The 23,067-nt window shown below is 45.7% G+C and overlaps 1 protein-coding gene across 1 annotated transcript in view; it reads left to right on the top strand.

Moving 5' to 3' along the window:
• The window catches only part of LOC142590426 (hemicentin-1-like), a 158,799-nt gene that overhangs the window by 21,695 nt on the left and 114,037 nt on the right, over positions 1 to 23,067 (top strand). The window contains exon 3 of the mRNA XM_075702554.1: positions 10,807 to 10,913. Within this exon, the coding sequence (XP_075558669.1) occupies positions 10,807 to 10,913 (107 nt within the window). The remainder of the gene's footprint in view (positions 1 to 10,806; positions 10,914 to 23,067) is intronic.

The raw sequence follows: 23,067 nt of genomic DNA, 5'->3' as shown, positions 1-23,067 counted from the left end.
GCAGTGGAGTGGGTACTGTTACTTCGCGCATGCGCCTTCTTCGAAGACGTACTATGGTGCCGACGTCGACGCCGACGCCGGGCTACTTCGGCTGCCTCCCTGTGGACCGAATTGTCTCTGGCAATTTGCTTGAGAACCGCGCGCTCCCTCTTGATGCGGGGACAGTCTTTCGACGAGGCCGCGTGAGGGCCGCTACAGTTGGCGCACTTCAGGACCGTTGCACCGCAGGCCTGTTCTGCATGAGGTTCAGCGCAACGGGGACACAGTAGCGAGTTGGGACACACGCCCTTGACGTGTCCAAGACTGAAACACTGATGGCATTGAAGCGGCTTCTGGATGAAACGTCGGAGCGGATGTGGGAAATGTCCGACTTTAACCTGGGATGGGACACAATCCCCCTTGAATATTACTTTACGCAGCGCGTATTCCCAAGGCGGCGCACTTGCGTAATGATCGTTCCTTCGTATACCGGCTTGACGAGGCTAGGTAAGTCATCATTGGGAATAGCAATGCCAATGTCGTAAATCACACCGACTATGGATGTGTCGTCGATAGCGATAAAGGGGCGCATTGTCATCCCGCCGAGCGCCGCGATTTCTTGAAGTTTTCCAAGCGCACTCGCGTTGTACACGTCTATGGCGAGTATATTCTTGCGTGGATTTATTCTTATGTCTTTAATTTGATCCGGCACCGCACCTTCCAGAAAAATGGATAGGGCTTGCCTGTTCAGCAATCGTAGGTTGCTTGACGGTTCTTCCGGCATAAAGATGATGACGTGTGGCCAGCGCGCAGGCCTTGACTTCATAGTCGTTGTGCTCGCAGGAGTTGACGGCGCTGTGTTGACGATTTTTCTCCTCACCCTCTTACTCCGGACGAGTATGAAGCCGTAGTCGGATGAGTCGTCTTCCGACATAGAGTACAGCTCGGTGTCTTCGGTGTCACTGGGGGAGCCAACTCGCATCCTTGCGGTTGACGGCCGTGATGACTTCTAGCCAGGCGGGCCTCTGGCATGCTCCGCGTCTATGGCCGCAAGACGGGGAGGCGAGGCACCTCGAAAGGAGAAGATATTACCAAAAATTCATAGAGCACAGAAACAAGTGTTCTGCCAAGAAGACACTTCGTCGTCTTCCTCAGACTTCCATCATGTTTTCTACATTTGTTCTGAGCTCCAACCACCATCCGATAGGCAATTACCAGACCTAGAGAGATGGGAGATCGCGGTGTCCAGCTCTGACATGGCTGCGCAGAATCAGCTGGTGGGCTGGGCTTCGAGGGTCACAAGTCGTCGAGGGTCACAAGCTCACGGCCACACTATGAGATCTAGAGTCGACCCATTCGTTCGTTGTATATAAAACTCAAGTATTTATTAAATTTTTACCATCACCATCGCCACTATTAATGTGAGCGCAGGCTTGGTAATGCAGAAAACACCAGAAAGCGAAAAATATGGACGCGCATCCATCTTATGATGGGTGTGTAATTGGTAAAAGCAGGTTTTATATGTGATGATTACTATGAAAAGTGGCCCATAACCAGTGATACACACCCAGTGACCCAACTTGGCGTCAAATAGATTTAGTGAAGAGTGGCAAGTATACCCTGTGGCACACCCAGTGAGCCAAGATAGCGTTGAAGAGGTAAAACGCAGACATACAGACCGGCAGACAGCAAACTGGGTGAAGTTGGTGACGCCACGCAGAAAGTCCCCGCACCAACTCGCGGTAGATATCAGGGATTTTCGGAACGTCTACTCCAGCCTACTTAATTCACTGCAGTGCCTTTTCCAGGTGCTAAAGATTCAAGTTAATAAGCTTAGAGAACTTTTGCGGCACCGCAATGAGCGAAATTCGACAAAGTACTTTGAAATATATGATGTCATACAACCATGCATCGCTGACGTTTCGGCACGAAACTTGGATATGGATACTTAGCCTTCATTTTATCGAATAAAATTCAATATTTTCCCACAAGATGAACAAAGATACGGCTGTGAAACAATAGGACTCTGAACTGATTAAAGGTTGTACTTTCGTGTCCGTTGAAGAAGCTGAGCAGTGGGGTGCGATCTTGCACGCGTTCCAAAATCGAACGGAGGTGGTCCGTTCCGTTGCATTCGTACGATAGCAGACGGCACGGAATGATTGACAGAAGATATACGTCACAATTGACGTCATGGCGTTCGTGACGGTTCAAATTGACCAATCGTGTGCGGCTAGGTGGAACGGATCGCCTCCGTTCTATTTTGGAACGCGTACAAGATCGCACCCCCAGCAGATGTACTATTCTGTGAGGATCACGCTGGATCCAATATGTTCTGTGAGCTGTCCGTCGCCCAAGTGGCTTCAAATAGCATGAAGGGATCTTTTTTTTTGGCAAGCAGAGGAGGGGAGCAGTATTAGATATTTTCGATAGCCCTGCCGCTGGTGCAAGCGTTTCATGAAACACTGTCCACCATGCCAGTGCGATAACAATAGGCGTTTGTAAACGCGACGTCCAATCGCAAGCGACAAAGCAAGCTTTCCTTGCAAAGAGATACGCCACAGTATAGTCGAAGGCACAACAAAAGGTTGAAGGCGTGCTTATGGTAGTTGAGAAGTTTGCTGGACTCCGCTGCTCGAGCAATGTAACTATGGAATATTAATTTATTGTTGCAGTAATAATTATATGGACCCACCAGGCGTACTTCGTCTTCACCATGATGTTCTAAACAAATATAATTATATACGTTTAAATAAATCAACATAAATAATTTGTTCAATCGCTGAATTAGAGCAAACAACCTGCAGCACAGGAGTCCGATACTCAAAATATTAGGCCGCGGATGCTTTATTTTTCTTCATCTTGCCGTAGCAGGTGGAATAGAACGCACGCAAGAAATTGCCACTTGCAAGCGACGTTTCGTATAGCTGCTGGGACGCGCTGTTCCTTCTGCCCAGCAGGAGTAGCCTTGTCCGTCTCGCCATTATATTCGCTCCCGGGAACAGCTTAACACCGTTAGAGGAGTTGTCGTTGTAGTGACCCATTCAACTCCTCAGTCATACCCACCATCCTATTTGGCCAAGAAATGGGTGGGTTATTCCAAGTTATAACGCCAAACAAACTTTCAGAACCGCTGTAGCTTAAGTGCTCTTGAAGCGCCAAATTACGTGTCAAAATGCAAGCAATAAAAGTAGCAAGAATTAATAATCAGATATTGAAAAACACAAAGAAAGAAAGAGCTAGAAATTTACCAGTGGATTCCGTTGAACTTCATACGAAATTCCCCGATTGCGGAGCAAGCATCCTTGCGGCCAAGCGCTACGCTAAGCCTTGTTATCGTTGTCAGTGTCTCGCCATTCGGAAGTAACTACCATTGTTAGTTAAGTTAATTATTAAGCAACTAATTAGGTTAATTATAGTCTAGATATTGTAAATAAATAAATTGATTAATTAATTAATTGCAGATACTTCCCAGACCCGTAGACATTACCGGAAGCTAGGAATGGGGAGAAACATAATGCGGGGCGATAAAATTAAACAGATAATTAGAGTGAGTAGCACAGGTACTATGTGCGGTAGTCTTCAAATGCTGAATTCCCACGCTATAGCTTAAGTGGACTCCATAGTACTTTTCCTACGCGACCTCCTCAGGTGTTACCTCTGGAAGGTCCTGACCCCACGTGGCAACCGGTTCAGCATCACTGGACTCCTTGAAAGGAAGCTTCAGCTCGAGGCCAGCTCCGATACCGCCTATTGAAATAGATGCAATTTTCCGGAAATATTGCCAAAAGCTGGTAAGATAAAAAAAAAGAATCACGAAGTTTACAAATTTGTAACTCTGCATCAAAAACAGATATCCAAGCCACGTAAACTGCATTCGTTAGAACTGCATTCGATAATGTGAGTCACGACACCCAAATGAGTCATGAGCCATTTTCTTGGGGTTGCATTGGAGTTTTAACTATACACTTTAGCTTGCCGGAACAGTGATAAATTTTCCGTCTTGATGGCCATACTCTTCAACGCCGTTTCCTTTAAGAGTAACATCAGCAAATATCGCCACTGAAATGAGGTTTAATATGCTGAATGGAATATTAGTATGGGCCGCAAGATACACGGCAAAACGGCATGACAAACAGCGACCTAACCCTTCGGTCACCTAAAGAAAACGGCTTCCCAGCCGCCGCCAACTTGGTGACACTGAAACTGTTTCAATTGGGGTTCAGCAGATATATGCTTGGGAATGAATGATGCCTCGGCTGCATGGACTTCATCTTCAACCGCAATATTTCTACCTTCATTGTCAGCTAGCGAAATGCTGGCTATAGCGGCAAATCGATCCCTTTGAAACGAATTGTTTGCTTCAATTAAAAAAGGAAATACATCCTTCTCAATAAAATGCATGTTTAAATCAATCCTTATGAAAAAAACATTAACAAACGTTTTTGGTAGCTCTCTCTGCTATGGTTAATGTATATATAAAAAATTTTAATGCATCTTCATCATTGAAGAAAGGAAATTTTCAGAGGACTGATAAAAGTTGGGGGTGGGGTCTCTCATGGCAGGTTACGTACCGCCAAAAGTGGTCACGCACTGGAAAAGTTTGCGAAACACTACGTACAGTAGACAACTTTAACGTATGTTTTTGTAGCTTACGTGAACTTCTTAAAATGTTTACAGGGGTTTTGCTAAAGTTCCACTGACAAAGTAGTGCAATGTAGATGCCGTGGCCGCCGACAACGCATGTGCAGGCCGTCTCCCCTCCGCTCCTCCTCCGTTTTCCACCTCATGGTTCCGATGCACCCTCCTCCTGCGCTTTCCTCCTCCTCTCTTCGCTATGGCCTTGCTTTCATCTATAGCGCTGCGCTCGGCGTTTGCTTTCAGTGTTCGCGGCGCTCGTTCGCTCGTTTACGCCGACGCCGCTGACGCTCACCGTAGTAACAGGCTATTAAGAGCTGCGTTTTAAATTTTTTCACACAATTTGCACACTTCCGTGTTGCCACTTGGCGCATATGACTGTCGGCGTCTGCGAAGAAAAAGAGACACTCCCGAAGATAACATGTAGAGGGACAACTGAAACTACGAAGTACGAGAAGCCTAATGAAAGGCATAAGGGGACGGAGCAAGCGGATATACCGAGACCAAGCTAATGGAACACATACGATGAGGGCCCCGTTATGCACAGGATCGAGGGCCGGGATTACAGAAGGCGACAGGGCACTGTCGAACTCGAACATCAGTACGAAGCCAAACCACCCTTTGTCTAAGTGACACGGTGCAGACACGGCTTTGCAGTAGAGGCGCTCGAAGAAAGACGGCAGACTCCGTAGCCGGAGTTATCCTTCCCGGTTGCTTGGCTCCACGGCTACGCTGCAGCCACATCAGTTACGCTATGGTAGCAGTAGTTGTAGCCTACAGGCGAGCAGCCAGAATTTTTATTCTGGGGGGACTAATGTTCCATTATTCCCTGGTAAGTTTCCCATGCTTGGTGCATAATAATACTATTACCTTGAGCAGGTCCTTGGTTAGCCTGAAGGCGTCTACCTTCCTGTACTTCTCTGAGGCGGGCGTTCGAAGGATATGCGCCTTTGTTCATAGGCGACGTGCCAGGCATAAAAGGGAACAGGGCGCCGTCCGGAAAGATTTCGGTGGAGGGGAGGGGCTCAAGCCAGGTCAACCCCCCGGCGGCGTATTTACAATGGCTAGTAGGTACAGCGGGGCGTGGCACTTGCGGAGACGACGGACGTTTGCGCGCATGGGTGAGTAAGAGCTGGTGCGAGAGAGAAATGTGGGGACTTTTGTTCCTAGAATATACGACTCTGACTAGGCACTACGGAGGATTTTCTTAGCGCGTGTTGTATGCGTTTGTCCCTAGGCGTGCCGGCAGAAGTCGCGGGGCGCGGTTTAGCGTCACAAGTTGGCAGCTGGACGTAATTATATTTATTCCGTCGTGTTTTCTGCTTTTTGAAACAACGCGTCATTATTTCGCATTATTGGCGGCGCCTCCAGGACACCAAAGCGGCAACAGGGACATCAAAGCTGGAAGTAGGGTGGCCCGTGGTTGGGGCCGCGGAGGCCGAAACGTGCCAGGGGGTGTTCGCATAAAAATTGGCGGTTCGCGATATTCCAGCTTTGATGCCCCCGTCACCGCTTGGGTGCCCTTGAGATCCTGCGCCGCCTGCTTTAATATAACCTTAGGTGCTCTCCTAAGGCCTCCGTTTGCGGGTACATGCACCCTCCTGGAGCAGTGCTTGTAAAGATGCAATCTATCGTCGCGACTAAAAAAGCGACCCGCGACTTATGTAGCACCAGTCAGAACCTTGCCCCTCCAGATGCAGCGATCACCAAATGGGGCGGGGCGTCCGTGCCCACTTCCTCACCACACGGGCAGCCAGCGGCAGAGCGTAAACAAACTGAACTGCACTCGGCAATGCCGGCACGCCTAGCGGACAAACGTATAAACACGCCTTAAGAAACCTCCTCCGTAGTGCCTACAGACCCGCATATTCAAGGAGAAAAGGCCCCCAGATTTTCTCTCTCACACCCGCTCTTACTCGCGCCTGCGCAGAAACGTCGAGTGCCGTGAGAAACGCCACGCCCCGCTGTACTTACTAGCAACTGTAAAGCCCCCACCCCGGCTACGCCATGGACATAACCTAGTAGTCTGCATCGCAACAGTTTTCGTTTCCGCGACCCTCCTGGAGATGGATATAACACAACCGACACCAGCAGTTAACCTTCTGATAACAATGGTTAGCGGGGTCAGTAAGGCCAATCGTGGTGAGTAATGTTTCGTTCTCGCGTGTAGTACTATCCCGACATAATGGCGAGTAACTTGTATCATAACCTCCTAGGATGCTCCTATAGGAGCCCACTCTCCTCAAACTACCATATCCGTACAAATCGCACGCAGCTGCTCGGTGAGTAGCAGCGAACGACGTCTTCGGCGTAGCCGACTACTTTTGATCTCCTGGCAGGAAGGGAAAACGTGACTTCGAAGCTTTTTCGTTAGCGGTGGCTTCAGCGTCGCGGTCAGAACCATTCTTACACTGTTCGAATTTGAACTTTCACATTGAGAGCTCTCGCTCTCAAGCAGCGCGAGCAAAAGAGCACGGCGCAATATAGCAGCGCCCATTACATCCATCTATATTGCCGTAAACAGAGGTCTAGAGGCATGCTGGAAAGAAACACAAAATACCAAGGGAAATACTTTGACCAAGAGTTCGATCCACTCCACCGATTTTGGCAGAGAAGTTTTGCTTGCTCCGCGGAGGGATTACGCCTGCGCGAGCGCTCTCAATCTGCCATTGGAACACCCATTAGGTACTCCCGATGTGCCATTTGATCAGTCTTACTCCAAAAGGAGTAGGAAACTTTGCTCCAGAAGTGCTCCGAATTTTCCATTGGAATTCACTATTAGCATTAGCGTCGCGTGTTGTGCCCTCAACATGTGCCTCCCGAAAATTCCACTGGCGTCATGACGTGCCTAAGCTATTTCGTGGCTCTCTCGTCCAACGCCGACGCACACCATAGCAGCCTTGCGTACAAGAACAGGGTGGCGCCATTCGAAGCGACAGCCGCTCACTTCAGACCACTGAAATAATTGTTCCTGCATTGCTGGGTTGCTTCATCCGCAGCTAATCCAAGCATTTGCACTGGATCCGTGCAACAATGCTTCCACAACAAAGTAATCCCAACTCGGTACTGTTTTCGAAAAGTGGTCTTCCTGCTGATTTCCAAAGCTTTAACAATAGATGTCGGGCCTCGCAAGCACTGAATTTACATTTCGTTTGCTTACACCAGGGTTACTTCAGCACTTTTCTTCTCGTGAGGAAAGTTGCTTTCAAGTTTTGTGAAAGGTAAGAAAGTGCCGCCAGAGGCACTGGCGTATTTAGAAGGGCATCAATCTGCCATACTGCCACGCTGCCCGCGCGATTATGGGTATTTTTCGCCAAAAATGTTTTACCTTTATTTCAGCATATTTGCAGATTGAGCTTGCAACGGTTAGATTATGTAAAATAATTTAACGTGCGATACATTAGTGGCCAAACTGTACAACACAGCGTTATGCGATCGATCTGGCCCGTCAAGTCGAATTGCTTGCGCAAAAGGCTACGGTCAGCCCCGCCACGCGACAGCCGACAGCGGTTTGCCGTGCCCTTCCACAGGACTGTCAGTTTAGATTAGCGTGTCAAGGGAGGGGGGGGGGCACTTAGAGCTACCTTTGCACGAGCGGCACGTAAAGTGCACGCGCTCGTTCTAAGCTGTATGCATGGCTTAGGTAGAGAAATTCTTGGTTTCATTCATAAGATTTCATTTTGTACATGCATTAATTTATGATGTTTAATGTCTTCAAACAGGGCTATCAGAAATCACCTTAGCGATGGGCTCCGGAACTCGTATCATCGCGCTTATCAGGAGAACAGCGTAGCCGCTGAGCCACCACGACGGACAAAAAGAACTTTGTAATAGTAAACCAGATAATGGTGATGGGCAGAAGAAATAAATAAACTTAGCTGACTTATTCTATTTAGCTAACAGCTCAAAGGCGGTAAATAAAATGCATGTATTTTCAAAGCTTTGGGTAGGAATTCTGATATATACTAGCTAAGCGTCCGCTTACAGGACAGTCTGTTTGTTTATGCGGAACGGGCAAAATGGCTGACATCAAAAAGCACTTATCAGATGGTAACTGCCAAAGCTACCGTGTCAATGGTTCACACCATGACACTGCTTACGCTGTTCTTCCGGCTTAGGCTTAGGCCACTCCCTGCCGCTCTGTAGTGTACGCGGTTTGTATGTGCTCGTCAAACTTTCTCCCCCTTCCACTCTCTTTCTCTATTTTTATCCACCTTAATCCTTCTCCCTGCGCAGGGTAGCCAACCAGAACTGCCTCTGGTTAGCCTCCCTGCCTTTCTATGCATCCGTTTCTCTATCTCTCTCTCTGGCAGGCCTTTGATCCTTTCAGTGTCTGGTTTTTTTTCGAACGGGACACACCGACAACGTCGGGGCTTTCTCTCAGATGTTATAAAACAAATTCAATGATCTATTTTCGGATATTCAGAAGGCAAAAATGCCACGGAAAATGACATATGCACTCTTAGTAGCCCTCACTATACAGAGCGCTGAAAGTACGCGTACGTCATTGACATGGTGGGACAGAGACACGAAAACGTACCGGTGCGTTAGTGACGCGACTCCTCTCGGAATCGTGTCTGGTTTGAGCTTAGATCAATCACGCTGTAGTAACAAAACATTTCCGTCCACTGTGCCCACGTCTGCTCGAATAACGTATTCGGCATCAAAATGTTTCCCACACATGCGAACGTGCTTCGTGTTAAATGCGGAGGCACGAGCCTTTCGCCGCGAAGTCTGCCGCTTCCACTTGTCTCGCAGGTCCGCGTAGTTAGGGACACAAAGAAAGAATACTTTTCGGCGGTGCCCTTGCGACCGGACTGACACGCGGGAACGCAACAAATATTAGCCATTGTCACTGTCACGAAGCATCACTATCGCCACATTTGGAGAGATTTATAAAAACGTTGCGGCAAATTGCATGTATTGCCGACGAGACAGAAGTAGAAGCATAAGTAATATGAGAAAGGAAGGGAAGTTAGCCAGGCTGAGACTGGTTGGCTACCCTGCACTGGGGAAGTGCGAAAGGGGACTGAAAGTTGAGAAGCAGGAGAGAAGTTCACAGTTCATTACACACCTGTAATGAAGCACTCATCGCTCAGTTCATCAAAAGCGATCATACGGGCCGGTGCATCTCAAGAATCACAGCAGTGCTTTTCTGGCTTTGCACGTTGCTGACGCAGGAGGCCACTGTTCCAACATCTTATCATCTGTGAAATGCCTGTCATATAACTGCCCTAAAGCTGTTTGAAGGACACACCTTCAGTGACACACCTGGGCAGTGACACAGGAGGTGTTTTATGGTTTCTTCTACGGCCACGTGTGTTGAAATTGGTGCTGTCGGTCATTACAATATGAAATGAGTAGGAGTTCATAAAAGAAAGTCGTAGCCGTAAGCGGCATAGCGACGTTCGTACGCCACTAATGGTAGTCGACCCTTGCACAGTATAGTGGCTGTGCGCGCAGAAAGCATATAACATCCATCCGGTGTTCGCTCCGATGCCTTTATATCTGCGCTAGCACCGCGATGCGTCCAGTTGTATGAAGCACTTCCATAGCGTTACGCGGGAGTTTCGTGGTCAGGAGACAAATATTGAAGCACCCTGTGTAGACTTTTTGTTTTGACGTCTGAATGGCTCTACAAGAATGCATTTTAACGCCTTTACATTTGAGACACCTTAAGGTATTCTCATATCTAAAGTTTCCAAAGTTTTCATATCTAAAGTTTTATATCTAAAGTTACGATAAGCGGGTAACTAGCAAGTGCGCTTGTGAGTGTTTATTCTTTGTCCGTGTCTTATTTGCGCTTAAAACCATTTCGAAGGTAAGAAGACCTTGAAATAGGAATACAGAAAAAGAGTAGTGTTGGCCACGATGCAAGCTCCGCGGCGAGTGCTGGCGATAGCAGCAGCGTCTACGACTGTCACACAGCTCAAAGCACTTGACGACGATCTTTGGGCTTTCCGTTTCACGAGATCCGCGCTCAGCGCTCCCATTCATCATCGCACGTCTGCCCTTAGAGACTTACGGTCGCATCTGGTGCAGCACTCTCGCGCAGTTGAATGTTTTGATTGCATTTTTTCTTCGTTCAAGAGCTTGAGCAAAGGCATCAACTCCCAATCCAAGCTCGCTTACACACTCTTCCCCATTTTTTTCTTGATCTTTTTGTTCTTTCGAACACGTCTTCCGCAGGTTTCGACCCAAGTCTGAAGTGGACTACGGCACCCTCGAGTGCACAGCCCGGAACAGCGTCGGATCTGCAGTACGGCCGTGCATCTTTCATCTCCTGCGACCTCCAGGTGCGTAAACGAGGCTGTAGTAAAACATAAAGAAAGCTTGACTGTTGATGTGCGTACTTCTCACTCACTTGCGCCAAAACTACCCTCTGCTTTCTTTTTTTTTTTCTTCAAATGCGAGTGACGTGTAGCACGGCTAAGTAATAAATGGGTTGCGTTCTACAAATCTGCAGACGTTGTGCTCTTGTACTCTGTGCGTTGGTTTTCTCTAAGGGGTGCCGTCAATACAAAACAACAATAACAACAAAAAAGCAAACGTTTTCGTTGTCGCATTCAGCCGTGTGGTTTTTTTGTGTATTTGGTTCATCTGCACTACTCAGGCAGCGTTGGTGTCACCTACACATCAGAGGCGTTTTGCCGATATCCTGTAGCTCAGTATATCTCATGCATTGTCATCATATTCCGAATATGTACTTCTGAGATTTGTTTTCCAAAACGAGTGCGTGATTGATGCAGTATAGATGAACAGTGAATTCAGAAAATCTGGCGGCTGAACCAACATCGGTGACATCACAGTGGGCAGTACAGTTTCACGACGGGTACGACTGTGTGGATAATATTATATAGCATTTACTTCACTTATATTAACGTTTTGTTGGGAGGCCGGTGAAATTGATGTTTTTCTGAAGACTTCATAGCTCTTGAGGCCCTGTGGCCTCAAGAGGTATGAGCTTTCTTTAAGACTTATGGTGTTCGGTCGTCAGAGGTCTGACGAGCGAACACAATAGGTCTTAACATTGTGTTTTGCGCCGTGCTTTTTGAATCTTTTTTTTTCGTTGAGCAGCTTGGCTGTTAGCTGGCACACCCATATATATTCTAGCTATAGAGCTCGTTTTCCCAATTATTCGGTAGACAATTCCATACTGCTTATATGTCAACCTGCTATTCATGTACATGGCGCCTCCAGTGGTTAAATGGTAAAACTAATTTTTCTCATTTCCTACACTGCCTTTCGCTTTTTACTACTGGCTTCGTTTAAGTTGTTTCAGCTCTTGTGCAATAGACCAGCTGCCAATCGTCAGCGAATCATAGTGCGTCAGCCAATCATAGTTCTTCAGGTATGTTCTTTCTGGCATAGCATTGGGGCAGGCACATCGGGCTGGCACAGTAATTGTCGCACTGTTTCATGCAGCGTTGGAGCAAAGATTCGCAGATGCATGTGGAACAATGTACTACCGATAAAAACAATGCATTCATTGTGGAAGTGGCACTCCCCGGTCATAAACTTGAAAGACACAAGCAGTTTGTCCTCTCTGCTTTCTGCCTTTCACATGTTACTGCTAGCTTCACTTAAATAGTTTCATCTCGGTGCTGATTTACATATAAACTGAAGCGCTGAAAAGCGTGGGGTCAGCTTATAAGAGCAGCTAGAGGCGCTACTGCACTCTTAAGGTACGCGGTGCAATGATTCCCCCATTATTACGTCGTCAGAGTGATCGAGTGGTTACACTTCTGAGGGGAAATGCGTAAGTTCGAATTCAGGTTAATTAAGTTGATTTTCCGAATTTTTGACAATCTCGGAAACACTTCGGGTTTACTTCGGAGGACATCCGAAATACTAGAGTAGTGTTAGAATAAATGATATCGCTATAAAAGTAAAACGTGGTTCGAATTTCTGCTAGATAGAGAGACAGAGGAAAGGGGAAAGGCAGGGAGGTTAACCAGAGCGGAAGATCCGGTTTGCTACCCTACGCTGGGGAAAGAGGGGAGGGGCAGCTAAAGTAACAACAAAGTACAGATAAAGAATTTCTGCTAAAGAGACGTTGGGGACAAGGGTGTAAATGAAAAAAAAATATCCCTTATAAATGGATGTATTAGTTTGCTAAAACACCCTCTTTTATGGGCCTAAGGGAGCGACTTACAGATAGCTGAAAACACGGGTGCATTTTTCCTTAGTGTGTATATAGCATACTGGTAAAACTAACTTTGCAAAGCCGCTTCCCCAAGGTGCAAGAATATAGCCTAATTTTGTTAGTAAGAGCCTTTAAATAGCACCTACGTATACGACGCGGGCACCTGGTGTATAGCGCATATGACGCGTATCCCGGACCGTGCCCTCCAAGATGTTCAGCTGTCAGATGCTGCGGTCGCTGCCTCGTCTCGAACGTCATGCGCCGGCGGCGCGCACGCTTTCAACGTACTGGGTTCTGTGTCATTTCCAGCAGGCCATGATGGAACCTTTTTTTTTCAATTTCAGTATAGAAAAACGTCTTTTCTGGTGAGATATTTGCGACTAATTCACTTGTATTTCTAACTCAAACTATTGCAGGAATGCAGTTAGCCTTTGAACGGAAGGAAACGTGCGCCTTGGATGAAATGAAACGTTCACACTGATATGCTGGCACAGAAACATTCGGTCCTGGATCCCGCGTGTGCCAGTGGATGTAACTTCGCGCGTGCCCGTGCCACGCACCCTCACAGGCACAGACACGAATCTGCTTCACCTGAAGTTGACCAACATAATGTTGCGATTTTGATACCGTTAGAGATATACCTGGCTCTTAATCGAGTTAGTTCAATAGCGTTTTTGTTACCTGCTAATTATGCGTCCCGGTGAGTTATTATTAGCCTGAAAATCTGACACAAGTGAGTATCAGTAAAAGAGCCCTCAATAACGTGGACGTATGAGTGTACGATATTGGGATTCGCATTTATTCTTTGTACATAAATCTGAGACTCGGTCAGTCGGTGATTCCGTGAATCTGAGTTAGTACGGGGGAGTGCGGAGTTCGTGAGCCTGCGAGCCTGACTGAGGTTACCTGAATCTGATTTTGTTGAGTGAGTCCGAGAGAGCTTGGCTAGGCTTGGTCTTGGTGAGTCTTGGACCGAGTGAGCTCAGCTGAGAATGATTTTAGTAAGTCTGTATGAGATCCTAAGCGAAAATTAATTCTGTGAGTCTAAAATAATTATATGTATCTGCTGACCTCAGCAAATGCAGATATTTGCTGATCTAGGAGACTTACCGACCTAGACATAGGCATTTGTCGACTTATGCAGACATTTTCACTGCTGACAAACGAATACTATGCGTGCGCTTTCGGTTTCGCATTCTGGCATAGAATACGGTATTCAGCGTGCAAGAAAGCAAATCACAGGTAGAAATGGCGCGTCAATACCAGGCGCATTGCCTGCCAAAACGCCACACCTAATGTGTTTCAGAAAAATATTTTGGCCTAATATTATATTTTTTTATTCGGGAGATTTTCGTGAAGAAAAGATCGCCGGTTTGTTATAGCCTGATTCCGCCTCTTCATGTGGATTGCTTGAAGGAACTTACATCCACTGCGCAAAAAGGTTATCAATTCATTTAGGTAATTAACAGTGTTGCAAAACTATTGCCGAGGTTAACTGTGAGATTGTGCGAACATTTGAAACGCTTGCTTGCTCTCGCAAATCAAGTGGAGTAATATATAGACGCGAAAAACTAATGGCTAATAGAATGTAACGCACGTTACAAATTGGTAAAGTGAAAGTATACGCCTATTCATTGAAGAGTACGATAATAAATAACAAGAAACGTAAAAGTAATGGAGGACGGTGACTCAACATTTAGTGAGTTTAAAAACAAAACAAAACGTTTACGAAGTTCAACCCCATGTAAAGTATCAGTATATTAAAGCTCTCTCACACTAAACAAACTAATTTTGTAGAGCACACCGCTTCCTTTTCGCAATTTATGGATCTCATGGAGGAACAATAAAGTTTGCCTGTTAAATCAGTTACCTCTGGGCAGATTATTCAGCCTTTCCCGCTTGAGATAACCTACAGAGGTACATCATAGAAAATGAGTTCAATGCCGGAAGCGAAGTGCCTGCAAGCTATGTAGCTTGCTATCTGATTCATTCAGCGCTGGATATACTGTTCGGAAACCCGGTTAGAAAGCCACACAGAGGAATTATTGCTTCAGTTACTAAATATAATTGCTGCACAGTACCTCGTACACGTGGCGATTATTCGAGAACTCAATGCAAGGTAATTGGAAGTACACGTAGTCTACCCGGAGCCAATGAAAAGAAAGGGACAGAAGCAGAGACGTTCAATTTGATTGATAGAATGTAACAAGAAAAATCCACGGAGTTTTAGAAAGGCAACAAGCAAGTAATCAGGAAACCAAACTTGTAGGAGAGCACAACGACAGTGCTTTTTGTTTTTCGAAAGCCGAGCTGGCTGCCTGAGGACGCAATTATACAAGAGCAAATGTTCGGGTTGTTGCACGCGTCTGTGGCAGGAAAAAAATGCGGAAGTGACTACGCACATCGTAATTACATGGTAAGATATTCACCCAGCCACACGGAACGTCCACCTTCCAAAAGCGCTGGGATTCAAAGCTTGTGGCAACAGTAACGGGTCAGCAGTCCAGATAAGCAAGAGACATTTAGGCTAGCGGTGGAAAAAAACAAATCAGGGAAAAGATGAAGCCGTGGTCGCTAATAGGTTAATAACAAGTTAGTCAGGCAAAATTCTAAGCTTCAATAGACGTTGTAAAATCTGACTGACTTATGCAGGATAGGTAACTTTTGTCATCACCCCGTATACAATGGGATGTCATAATAATAATAATAATAATAATAATAATAATAATAATAATAATAATAATAATAATAATAATAATAATAATAATAATAATAATAATAATAATAATAATAATGATAATAATAATAATAATAATAATAATAATAATAATAATAATAATAATAATAATAATAATAATAATAAATAGTAATCGTTAACACCATCACCATCATCATCATCATCATTTTACTGGAGTGGCTGGCCGGCCACGCTGTTTTTCTTAGGAATAATCAGGCAGGTTAAATAGAAGAACTCGGCCCACAGCCCAGGCAAATGCTATTTGTTCATGCGACATAAGACACATGTTGAATAAACGTTTTTCAAAACCACAGTATTTTAGATAAAATGGTTGAGCGATACAGAAAAAAATATTCTTTGCGATATGTACGCTGAACCAGAATCAAGATTTTTTCTCAACATTACCGCCATTTGTGGGAGCTCTAGCTTCAAGGCATCTGACTGCTGGCGTTGCCTTCAGCAACCAATTCCGCTGTCTAACTTCCTACCTTCCTACACTAATTATTACACGTCATAAAGAATGGCTGCTCCATGTTATAAAAGACAGGCGTTCAACTGCTTAACTATGCGCTTACACGCCCCAGTCACCAGTGCCCTCAAACGTGCCTCGTATGGACAACGCCGCCTGCATAATAGCGCGCAGCCGTTGAGCAAGTCAGAGGACAGCGATGATTCCGGGTTCTTCAGTCTGCTTATCGCAATCACGAACTGGCGCGCCTGTTGCCTGCAGCAGCGCAAGTTGTATCGATCGCTGGTGTGCATTTCGCGTCCGACGTCTGCGTCGCTGCACGGTCACTTCCTCAGCAGCAGCGCACTCGCTGTTTGTTCATGCGCGGCACGTGTGAAAGCACTGAAATCGCGACGCGTGTGCGCGTACTCGAGAGTTTTGTTTTTGTTGTTGTTTTCGTATTCTTTTTCGTATTTCGCGAGCTATTTAGAAAAGCTGCAGCGGTAATGCGAACCACGGAGGCGCAAAGGAATTGAGCGTATAAGAAATAGAGCGTCATGAAAAAAAAGAATTAAAGAAACTTCCCTGGCTCTAGCGTCTGCGAGAGGGGCAAGCATGGCGGTTCCGCCAGCATGGAAGTGACGGGTAGTATATAGATCTGCTTTAGCCTCACCCTTCTGTCTTCAAGCGGCTTTGCGACTATGCCAGTTGGTAACTTGGAAAAGCATTTTACGACTTAAATACAACCATCCGCAATTATGATAAATGTACGACGCAGAAACTTCTTATCCTCATGCGTTTAGAAAAATACATCGCTGCTTGGACGTTTATAAAGAGAAAGCGTAATAAATAACTCCACAAGAACGTCTCAAGCCACATGACGAAGACCAGACAAATCCATGCGCTCCCCGCTATTGCTGTGGTAGCTGGACAATCGCAGCGCCACATTTCCCTGTAGTAATATTTTAGGAAACTGTAATCGCAGGCACGGTGCCTCGAGCAACGCTGTGTGCAGCCGGGCGCTGAAGCAGAATACGTCAAGTGAGAAAATTGCTTGCCATTCGCAATGCGCAATGCAATTATCGTTACATGCGGCCATTCTTCCACCTATTATAGTGAAGACCAAATACAGATAAAGTTGATTATGAAGCACACCCTAGTGAGAGAGTCAAGGTTAGTTTTGACCTTCTGGGGTTCTTTAACGTCTACCCACTGCACGACACATGGACGTTCTTGCATTTCGCCCCCATCGAAATGCGGTCGCCACGGCCCCGATTCGATCCCGCACCCTCAGGCTACACAAAAGCAGCTATGTCAGTTCTTCACATCAATGTTGTAAATAGAGGTCGCATAGTTATCTTTGGAATGGCGTGTATGTGTCTTGTTTACGTGGCTTTTGCCTATCCTGTACTTATTGTATTCTATTGTGGTATTGTTATCGTTGCGCGATGTCTGTTATCAGTGCTATTTTTACTCTTTATTGTTTGTGAAACCTGTTGAATTACCAAAATTTTATCTTTATTTACTTTTATTTTATTTTGTGCAGTCAACAGTCTTTATACGATGATGATTACGCTGTATAAAAAATTGATGTGAATCCTGCTGTAACACTGCATGTTAACTTCAAGTAATCTTTACGTAAACTTGTTACAGTGTTACTCACATGTTATAATTATGATCAAATATGCATATCTGTGCTGTGAACGTCACATGCTGCCGATGTAAGGGTCTTCAGGGACTCAGTCAAGCTGCCTAGAGCAGCTTTTAGCCCTGAAGACCATCCAGAATTTTCTGGTGAAATAAACTTTTATTGATTGATTGATTGATAGCGCAACGTTATAACCACTATGCCACCACGGCGGGCAAGTAGAAATGCATGAGAGAAGACAAACCGGAAGGTTGACAAAAAAAATCTATCAGCGTAGCTGGACTGACGGGGCAGAGTAGAGAGTAGGCCGCGAGCATGCCGTGCCCGCCGTGAGCATACCACAGTACAGGAACGCAAGGCCGACGCAAGGCGAAAATGGCGACGAGACCCGTAGTTCCACCCGATGCCGCTCGCGGTCATCAAGTTCTTACTGTTCATCTTTGTCTGCGCACCTCACGCCACACGTGTTTACTTAGCTTATGTTTACTGCAATTCCTACTGCCACTAAGGCTACAAGCACTATATACTCCATGCAATATTCTAAAATGTAGCTCTGACATTCATTGTTTCGCCCTTATGGCGAAATTGTAGCTTTCTAAATAAACAAAAAGGTAAAATAGTCCAACTACCGCATTCGAATTGAGAACCTCCAGCACAGAACCCTGATACTGCATCCATTACGCCACGGACTCTTTCCCCCCATAACGGCATGCTTCATAACAGGATGGTAGTTTTGAGACGTCAAATCCCGAAAATTATTTAGAATTATTTAACGCGTCATCGTACGTCAAAATCTGAGCCGATCATAAGGATAGTAAAATGGAAACATTTGAGCCTAAAACTCCTCCTACTCCCCTCAAGCGAGGAATGACGCGATGAAGTGCGGTACCCAGTGCCTCCCCCCATATATCTCACCTCCTACTCGCTCAGGAAGACTGTGTTTCATCGACTTCATCTGGAGGTTGAATCGGTTTACTACATCTTATTACATGTACCCTGCGTAGGTGGGATTGTTTTTCGGGCCTCGTTACCACGAGCAGATGTTACTCGTCCGCCCGCAATAAGCAGTGCTACGGATCTTCGCGGTCCGAGCCACCTGAGGCACGCGCCTTGCACGCCTGTATTGCAGAGAAGGCTGTCAACGGGCAGTCTAAAACAAGTTTCATCTTCCGCCAGTTGCATCATTGCGCGTTCGTTGGGGCCGTCTAACCTAACCATCCATGAAAACACGAGATCAGGTTTAATTTTGTATTTTGCCTGTGTTTGATTAGTGTTACCATCTTAGCTATTTTGTCTCTATTGGGGGCGAGGACTTACGGAGTCACCATCTGTCGGAAGCGCCTCCCTTGCGTATATGAGGGATCACGCGGCGCGCTCCTCATAGGTTTCGCTCACGGCGCTCAATAAGAACACCACGTGGCAGCTCTCCTGGACATTTGTGTAGGTACTCTCAAAACGAGGGAAGTTTTTGACTGTCATATAATAATCTTGGGCAAACCGAAAGCACAGAATCGTTTACAGACGCTATCTCTTTACCGAATACGTACAGTGAACGCCACTACGCGCGGCCGCCGCGATAGAGTCTCCCGTACCGGCTTCTTGCGTGACAGGTAGCCAAACGCTGAGAGTAAACTATGCGAAATCTGTTCTTATAGTGGCCGTCTGTATAATCAAATGGGGCATAACAGAATGAAGCCTCAATGCAGCGATCGCAAAGGCTTCGCAGCGACGAACTGCGCGTCTGCATGCATTTCCACGCACAATGTTTTGCTTTAGCTATGAGCGCGTTTTCGCACCGCACCGTGAGCTTTAGGCCGCAGCATATGAGCATTTGGCAGCACACTAGCAACTATTGTTGCGTGGACGCTATCAGAACTGTTCAAAAATAATGTCGTTATAGAGACATCGACGCGTATACGGCGACTGTGATGTGCTGTGGCGACGATTCAATCTTTTTTTGTCTTCTAAATTCTTGAACATTTCAATATTATTTTTCAAGTTGTGTCGCACTGTATGTTTATCGGTCTTCTCACAGTGCGATTTCCCTCTGCTTCCTTTTCGTAATTCAGTGCATTAATTCATAACACAAACATGACCATATGCCATGTCTTTTTTTAATGTGCGTCTTACCGCTCCCTTTCCAGTCCAGTGAACTTGCCAGTATCTAGCATCAACAAGTTCATAGACCAAACCGTCATGACATTAGCCGGGCAGCGGGCGCGGGAGAGCGTCTCAGTGCGCGTTTTCTGCTACTCACCGAACATCGCGCAGTCCCGGCGCCGTAACAGAAATTTTCCTCGCGTCTGTGCTTGCTGCATACCCGAGTTGTAGACGATGGCTATCTGCCGGTTCTAAGTTTCGCATGCCAAGCTTCACGCAGCTTCTTGTGCTGCGGCTACGTGTGAATAAGGCTGACACCGGGCTTCGTTGCGTACGTCCGGCACTGCGGCACCGAGCAATAGCCTACCATGCTGCACTCCTCCAAAGGCAGCCACTACCTATTATAGTAGTTTCAGATGTTGTCAAGCAGACACCAAAGACGGTGAAGCTTCACCACTTAATCAAAACCGCCGCGCAGGTGGGACTTTAAGCTTTCGTTTTCAGCTCGCTTCGGCGCTTCCATAGCAGCCGACGCGGCCGCAGTGTCCACGTGATCCCTCATGTCACGTCACGCCAACGGTGGGGCCAGCTTTTCCAGTGGTGGAGCTCGCCCCCGATATCTGGCTACTTTTTTTGTCTGTTTAGTGAAGCATTCTATTTATTGAGCGGCGACATTTTTTTACCGACGTGAAGGAGTGATTATCGACATTTTAGCTACTTCAAAGCTGGGAAAGCTGGGAAAGCAGTTCATCATCATCATCATCATCATCATCATCATCATCATCATCATCATCATCATCATCATTATTATTATTATTATTATTATTATTATTATTATTATTATTATTATTATTATTATTATTATTATTATTATTATTATTATTATAAGCGCTCGAAGCTCGCTGTACAAGACTAGGCTCCGTGACCATGACGAAGCAGAGGTTATCTTCACATTGGTATAGTTTTCACACCATGATTGTGCTTCACAGCACAGATGTGATGACATTTTCCTTCAAAATTGATATCTCTTTTTTATTCTTTACAAAATCAATTTGAGTGGGCACAAACACTTAGGGTTTCGCATTATCACTACATGCATTAGATTTTTGGACATTTGCAAGTGTAGCAGTAAATTAATTTACAGAAAGCAATTGCATTAATTTTCATATTGAGGTTTAGAACACCTCGGCACTCGAAGAACAGTTTGTACGCTACTGGCCATACGAGGAGCGCCATGAACAGTGGAGGCGAGTAACGTCGAAAGTCAGTACGTCTTCGTTGTCTCAGGCCGATAATCTAGAATCATGTAGATCTAACGGAATATCTTTCTCGATGCTCCTTTGAAGCTCATTCTTGGTATAATTTCCTCCCAACAATCTAGGGAAAACACGGGGAAGGCGGGAGTTTGAAATTCAAGAAGATGAGCAAAACGAGAACAAGGTAAAAGAGGGAGCCAACATTTCGGCAAGTGGACTTGTCTTTTTCAAGGAGATCTAGAAACACACGATCTATTATTTCTGCTTTGCTACCGATAAAACAATGTTAGCCCCTCAGGTTCCAACAGCCAATGTATCAACGTAAAGTTTCAAGGACCTGGTGCTCGGTGTTGCCTGCATTATGATCTCCCTTTTAAGCTTGATTCCCACGACGAGACGTATCGCTGATTCAGTGTGCAGACGAGCCGGGCCTGAGCTGCAACATGCTTGAGTTGAAACGATTCACGCGACTAACAGTTTGTGTGCGATTCCGTTGTGATTCAGCGGCTCCAAGCTACGTCATGCTCGTCCCTGCATTTCTCTCTGTCGCGTGAATCTAGCTTTAGGCGCCTGTTAGCTGTGGCCTGCACTGTATAATAACCATACATATCAGTATATTGCATACAGCTTTCTGTTTTTTTTAGCTTTATTGAAAAAGAAAGGTATTTATTGGATAACAGAACCAAACACCTCAAGTGACCTGCTTAAGAAAACTGCAATTAGATTCGGGCATGCTATCAGTGCTAACAACATAGTCAAGTAACGCAGCCTCATTCTTCACACCTTGCGAAAAAAAAGATCACCTACTTTGTTGAAAAAGAACAGCTGCTTATGACTTGTCATACAAAAGAACGCGCCATTTCCAAATCTCCGTCCTTGACTCGCCTGTAGAGATTCATGCGACCCGATGATTCCCATTTCGACGCCCAGAAAAAGCGAAGACACGGTGCAGCTTCTGCTCATTTAACCTCGAATTATGTAAGACTTGGATAACATACCAGAGTTCCGATAGAAAAAAGTAAATTGCCGATCGTACCTCTGGCACATGACTGATACACAAGAGATGGCCAACTTTCCACTTCTTGGCTTTCTCTGTTGATTCTCTTGGTTAATCTTTCCAATACTCATCGTTATTTTAGCAAAATCACTGAGCGCATCACAGTTATTTAACGGGGGTCGTCACCCATTTAACGTTATCGAAAGTGTCCTAGGTTAATGAGTGCTCTCCGTACCAGTACACCCGGCACTTTGACCAGTTTACAAAACTCTCAGTGACGTTGCCGGACATTTCGACTACTCCAGTAGTTGCTGCAACACTTTTTTTCATCTATGCAGCAGACTGCTGCATTACTATCATTTGCCGAAATATTGACCTCTAATGCGTGCAACCTGAAGAGAATGCTACTCTCTTCAATTGTCACCGGACACATGGATTCTAAACACGGTGCTGCAGCTAACATCAGCCAAGGTTTCAAAGTATGCAGAAGCACTAAGAAAGCGCCACGATGTTGTTGGCTGTTGTATGGAGCAAGTCACACTATTTTCTGTATTCTGCTTTATTTTATACTTAGGAAACATTAGTTAACCAAATTTGCATGTATGAACTTGAGGACAAAATATCCAATGAGAAATCTGTAGAGCATTCTAAACAACACATAATCGAGCAGTTTTTTCCTACTTGTTACCTAATATTTTTTTCTGCCCTATAGAAAGCCCGCTAAATATGAAAGAAAGAAAATTATGCACATCCCGCGCACTGTGGGAATCGATGTAAGCGAAGCTTTCTGTGCTGGTTGCTGTGATTGACGATAATTAGCGGTGATGTTGACCACGAAAGCTTAATTTCTTCAACATTTAGTCTAACACGACAGTGGGGAGTTGATCTTAAAGGCTACCTTGCGTGCACCACTGCTGTTTGTCTGCGTAGTACACAGAACACACTGGGAAAGGTGTTTGCTTGAGGCGTTGTTGTGCGCCATATTTCAGTACCTCTGAGAGGGTTGAGCATTGTCATTAACTCACATGGCACATTGTGTCGTGGCAGAAGTATTAAACTTGAATTCGATTATGGGGTTGTGTGTGCCAAAACCGCAATCGGATTATGAGCCACGCCGT

This window comes from Dermacentor variabilis, chromosome 1 (assembly GCF_050947875.1).
Source record: "Dermacentor variabilis isolate Ectoservices chromosome 1, ASM5094787v1, whole genome shotgun sequence".
Classification (NCBI taxonomy): domain Eukaryota; kingdom Metazoa; phylum Arthropoda; class Arachnida; order Ixodida; family Ixodidae; genus Dermacentor; species Dermacentor variabilis.
The sequence above is the reverse complement of the archived record's forward strand: the minus strand, read 5'-3'. Positions and strand labels throughout refer to the sequence as shown.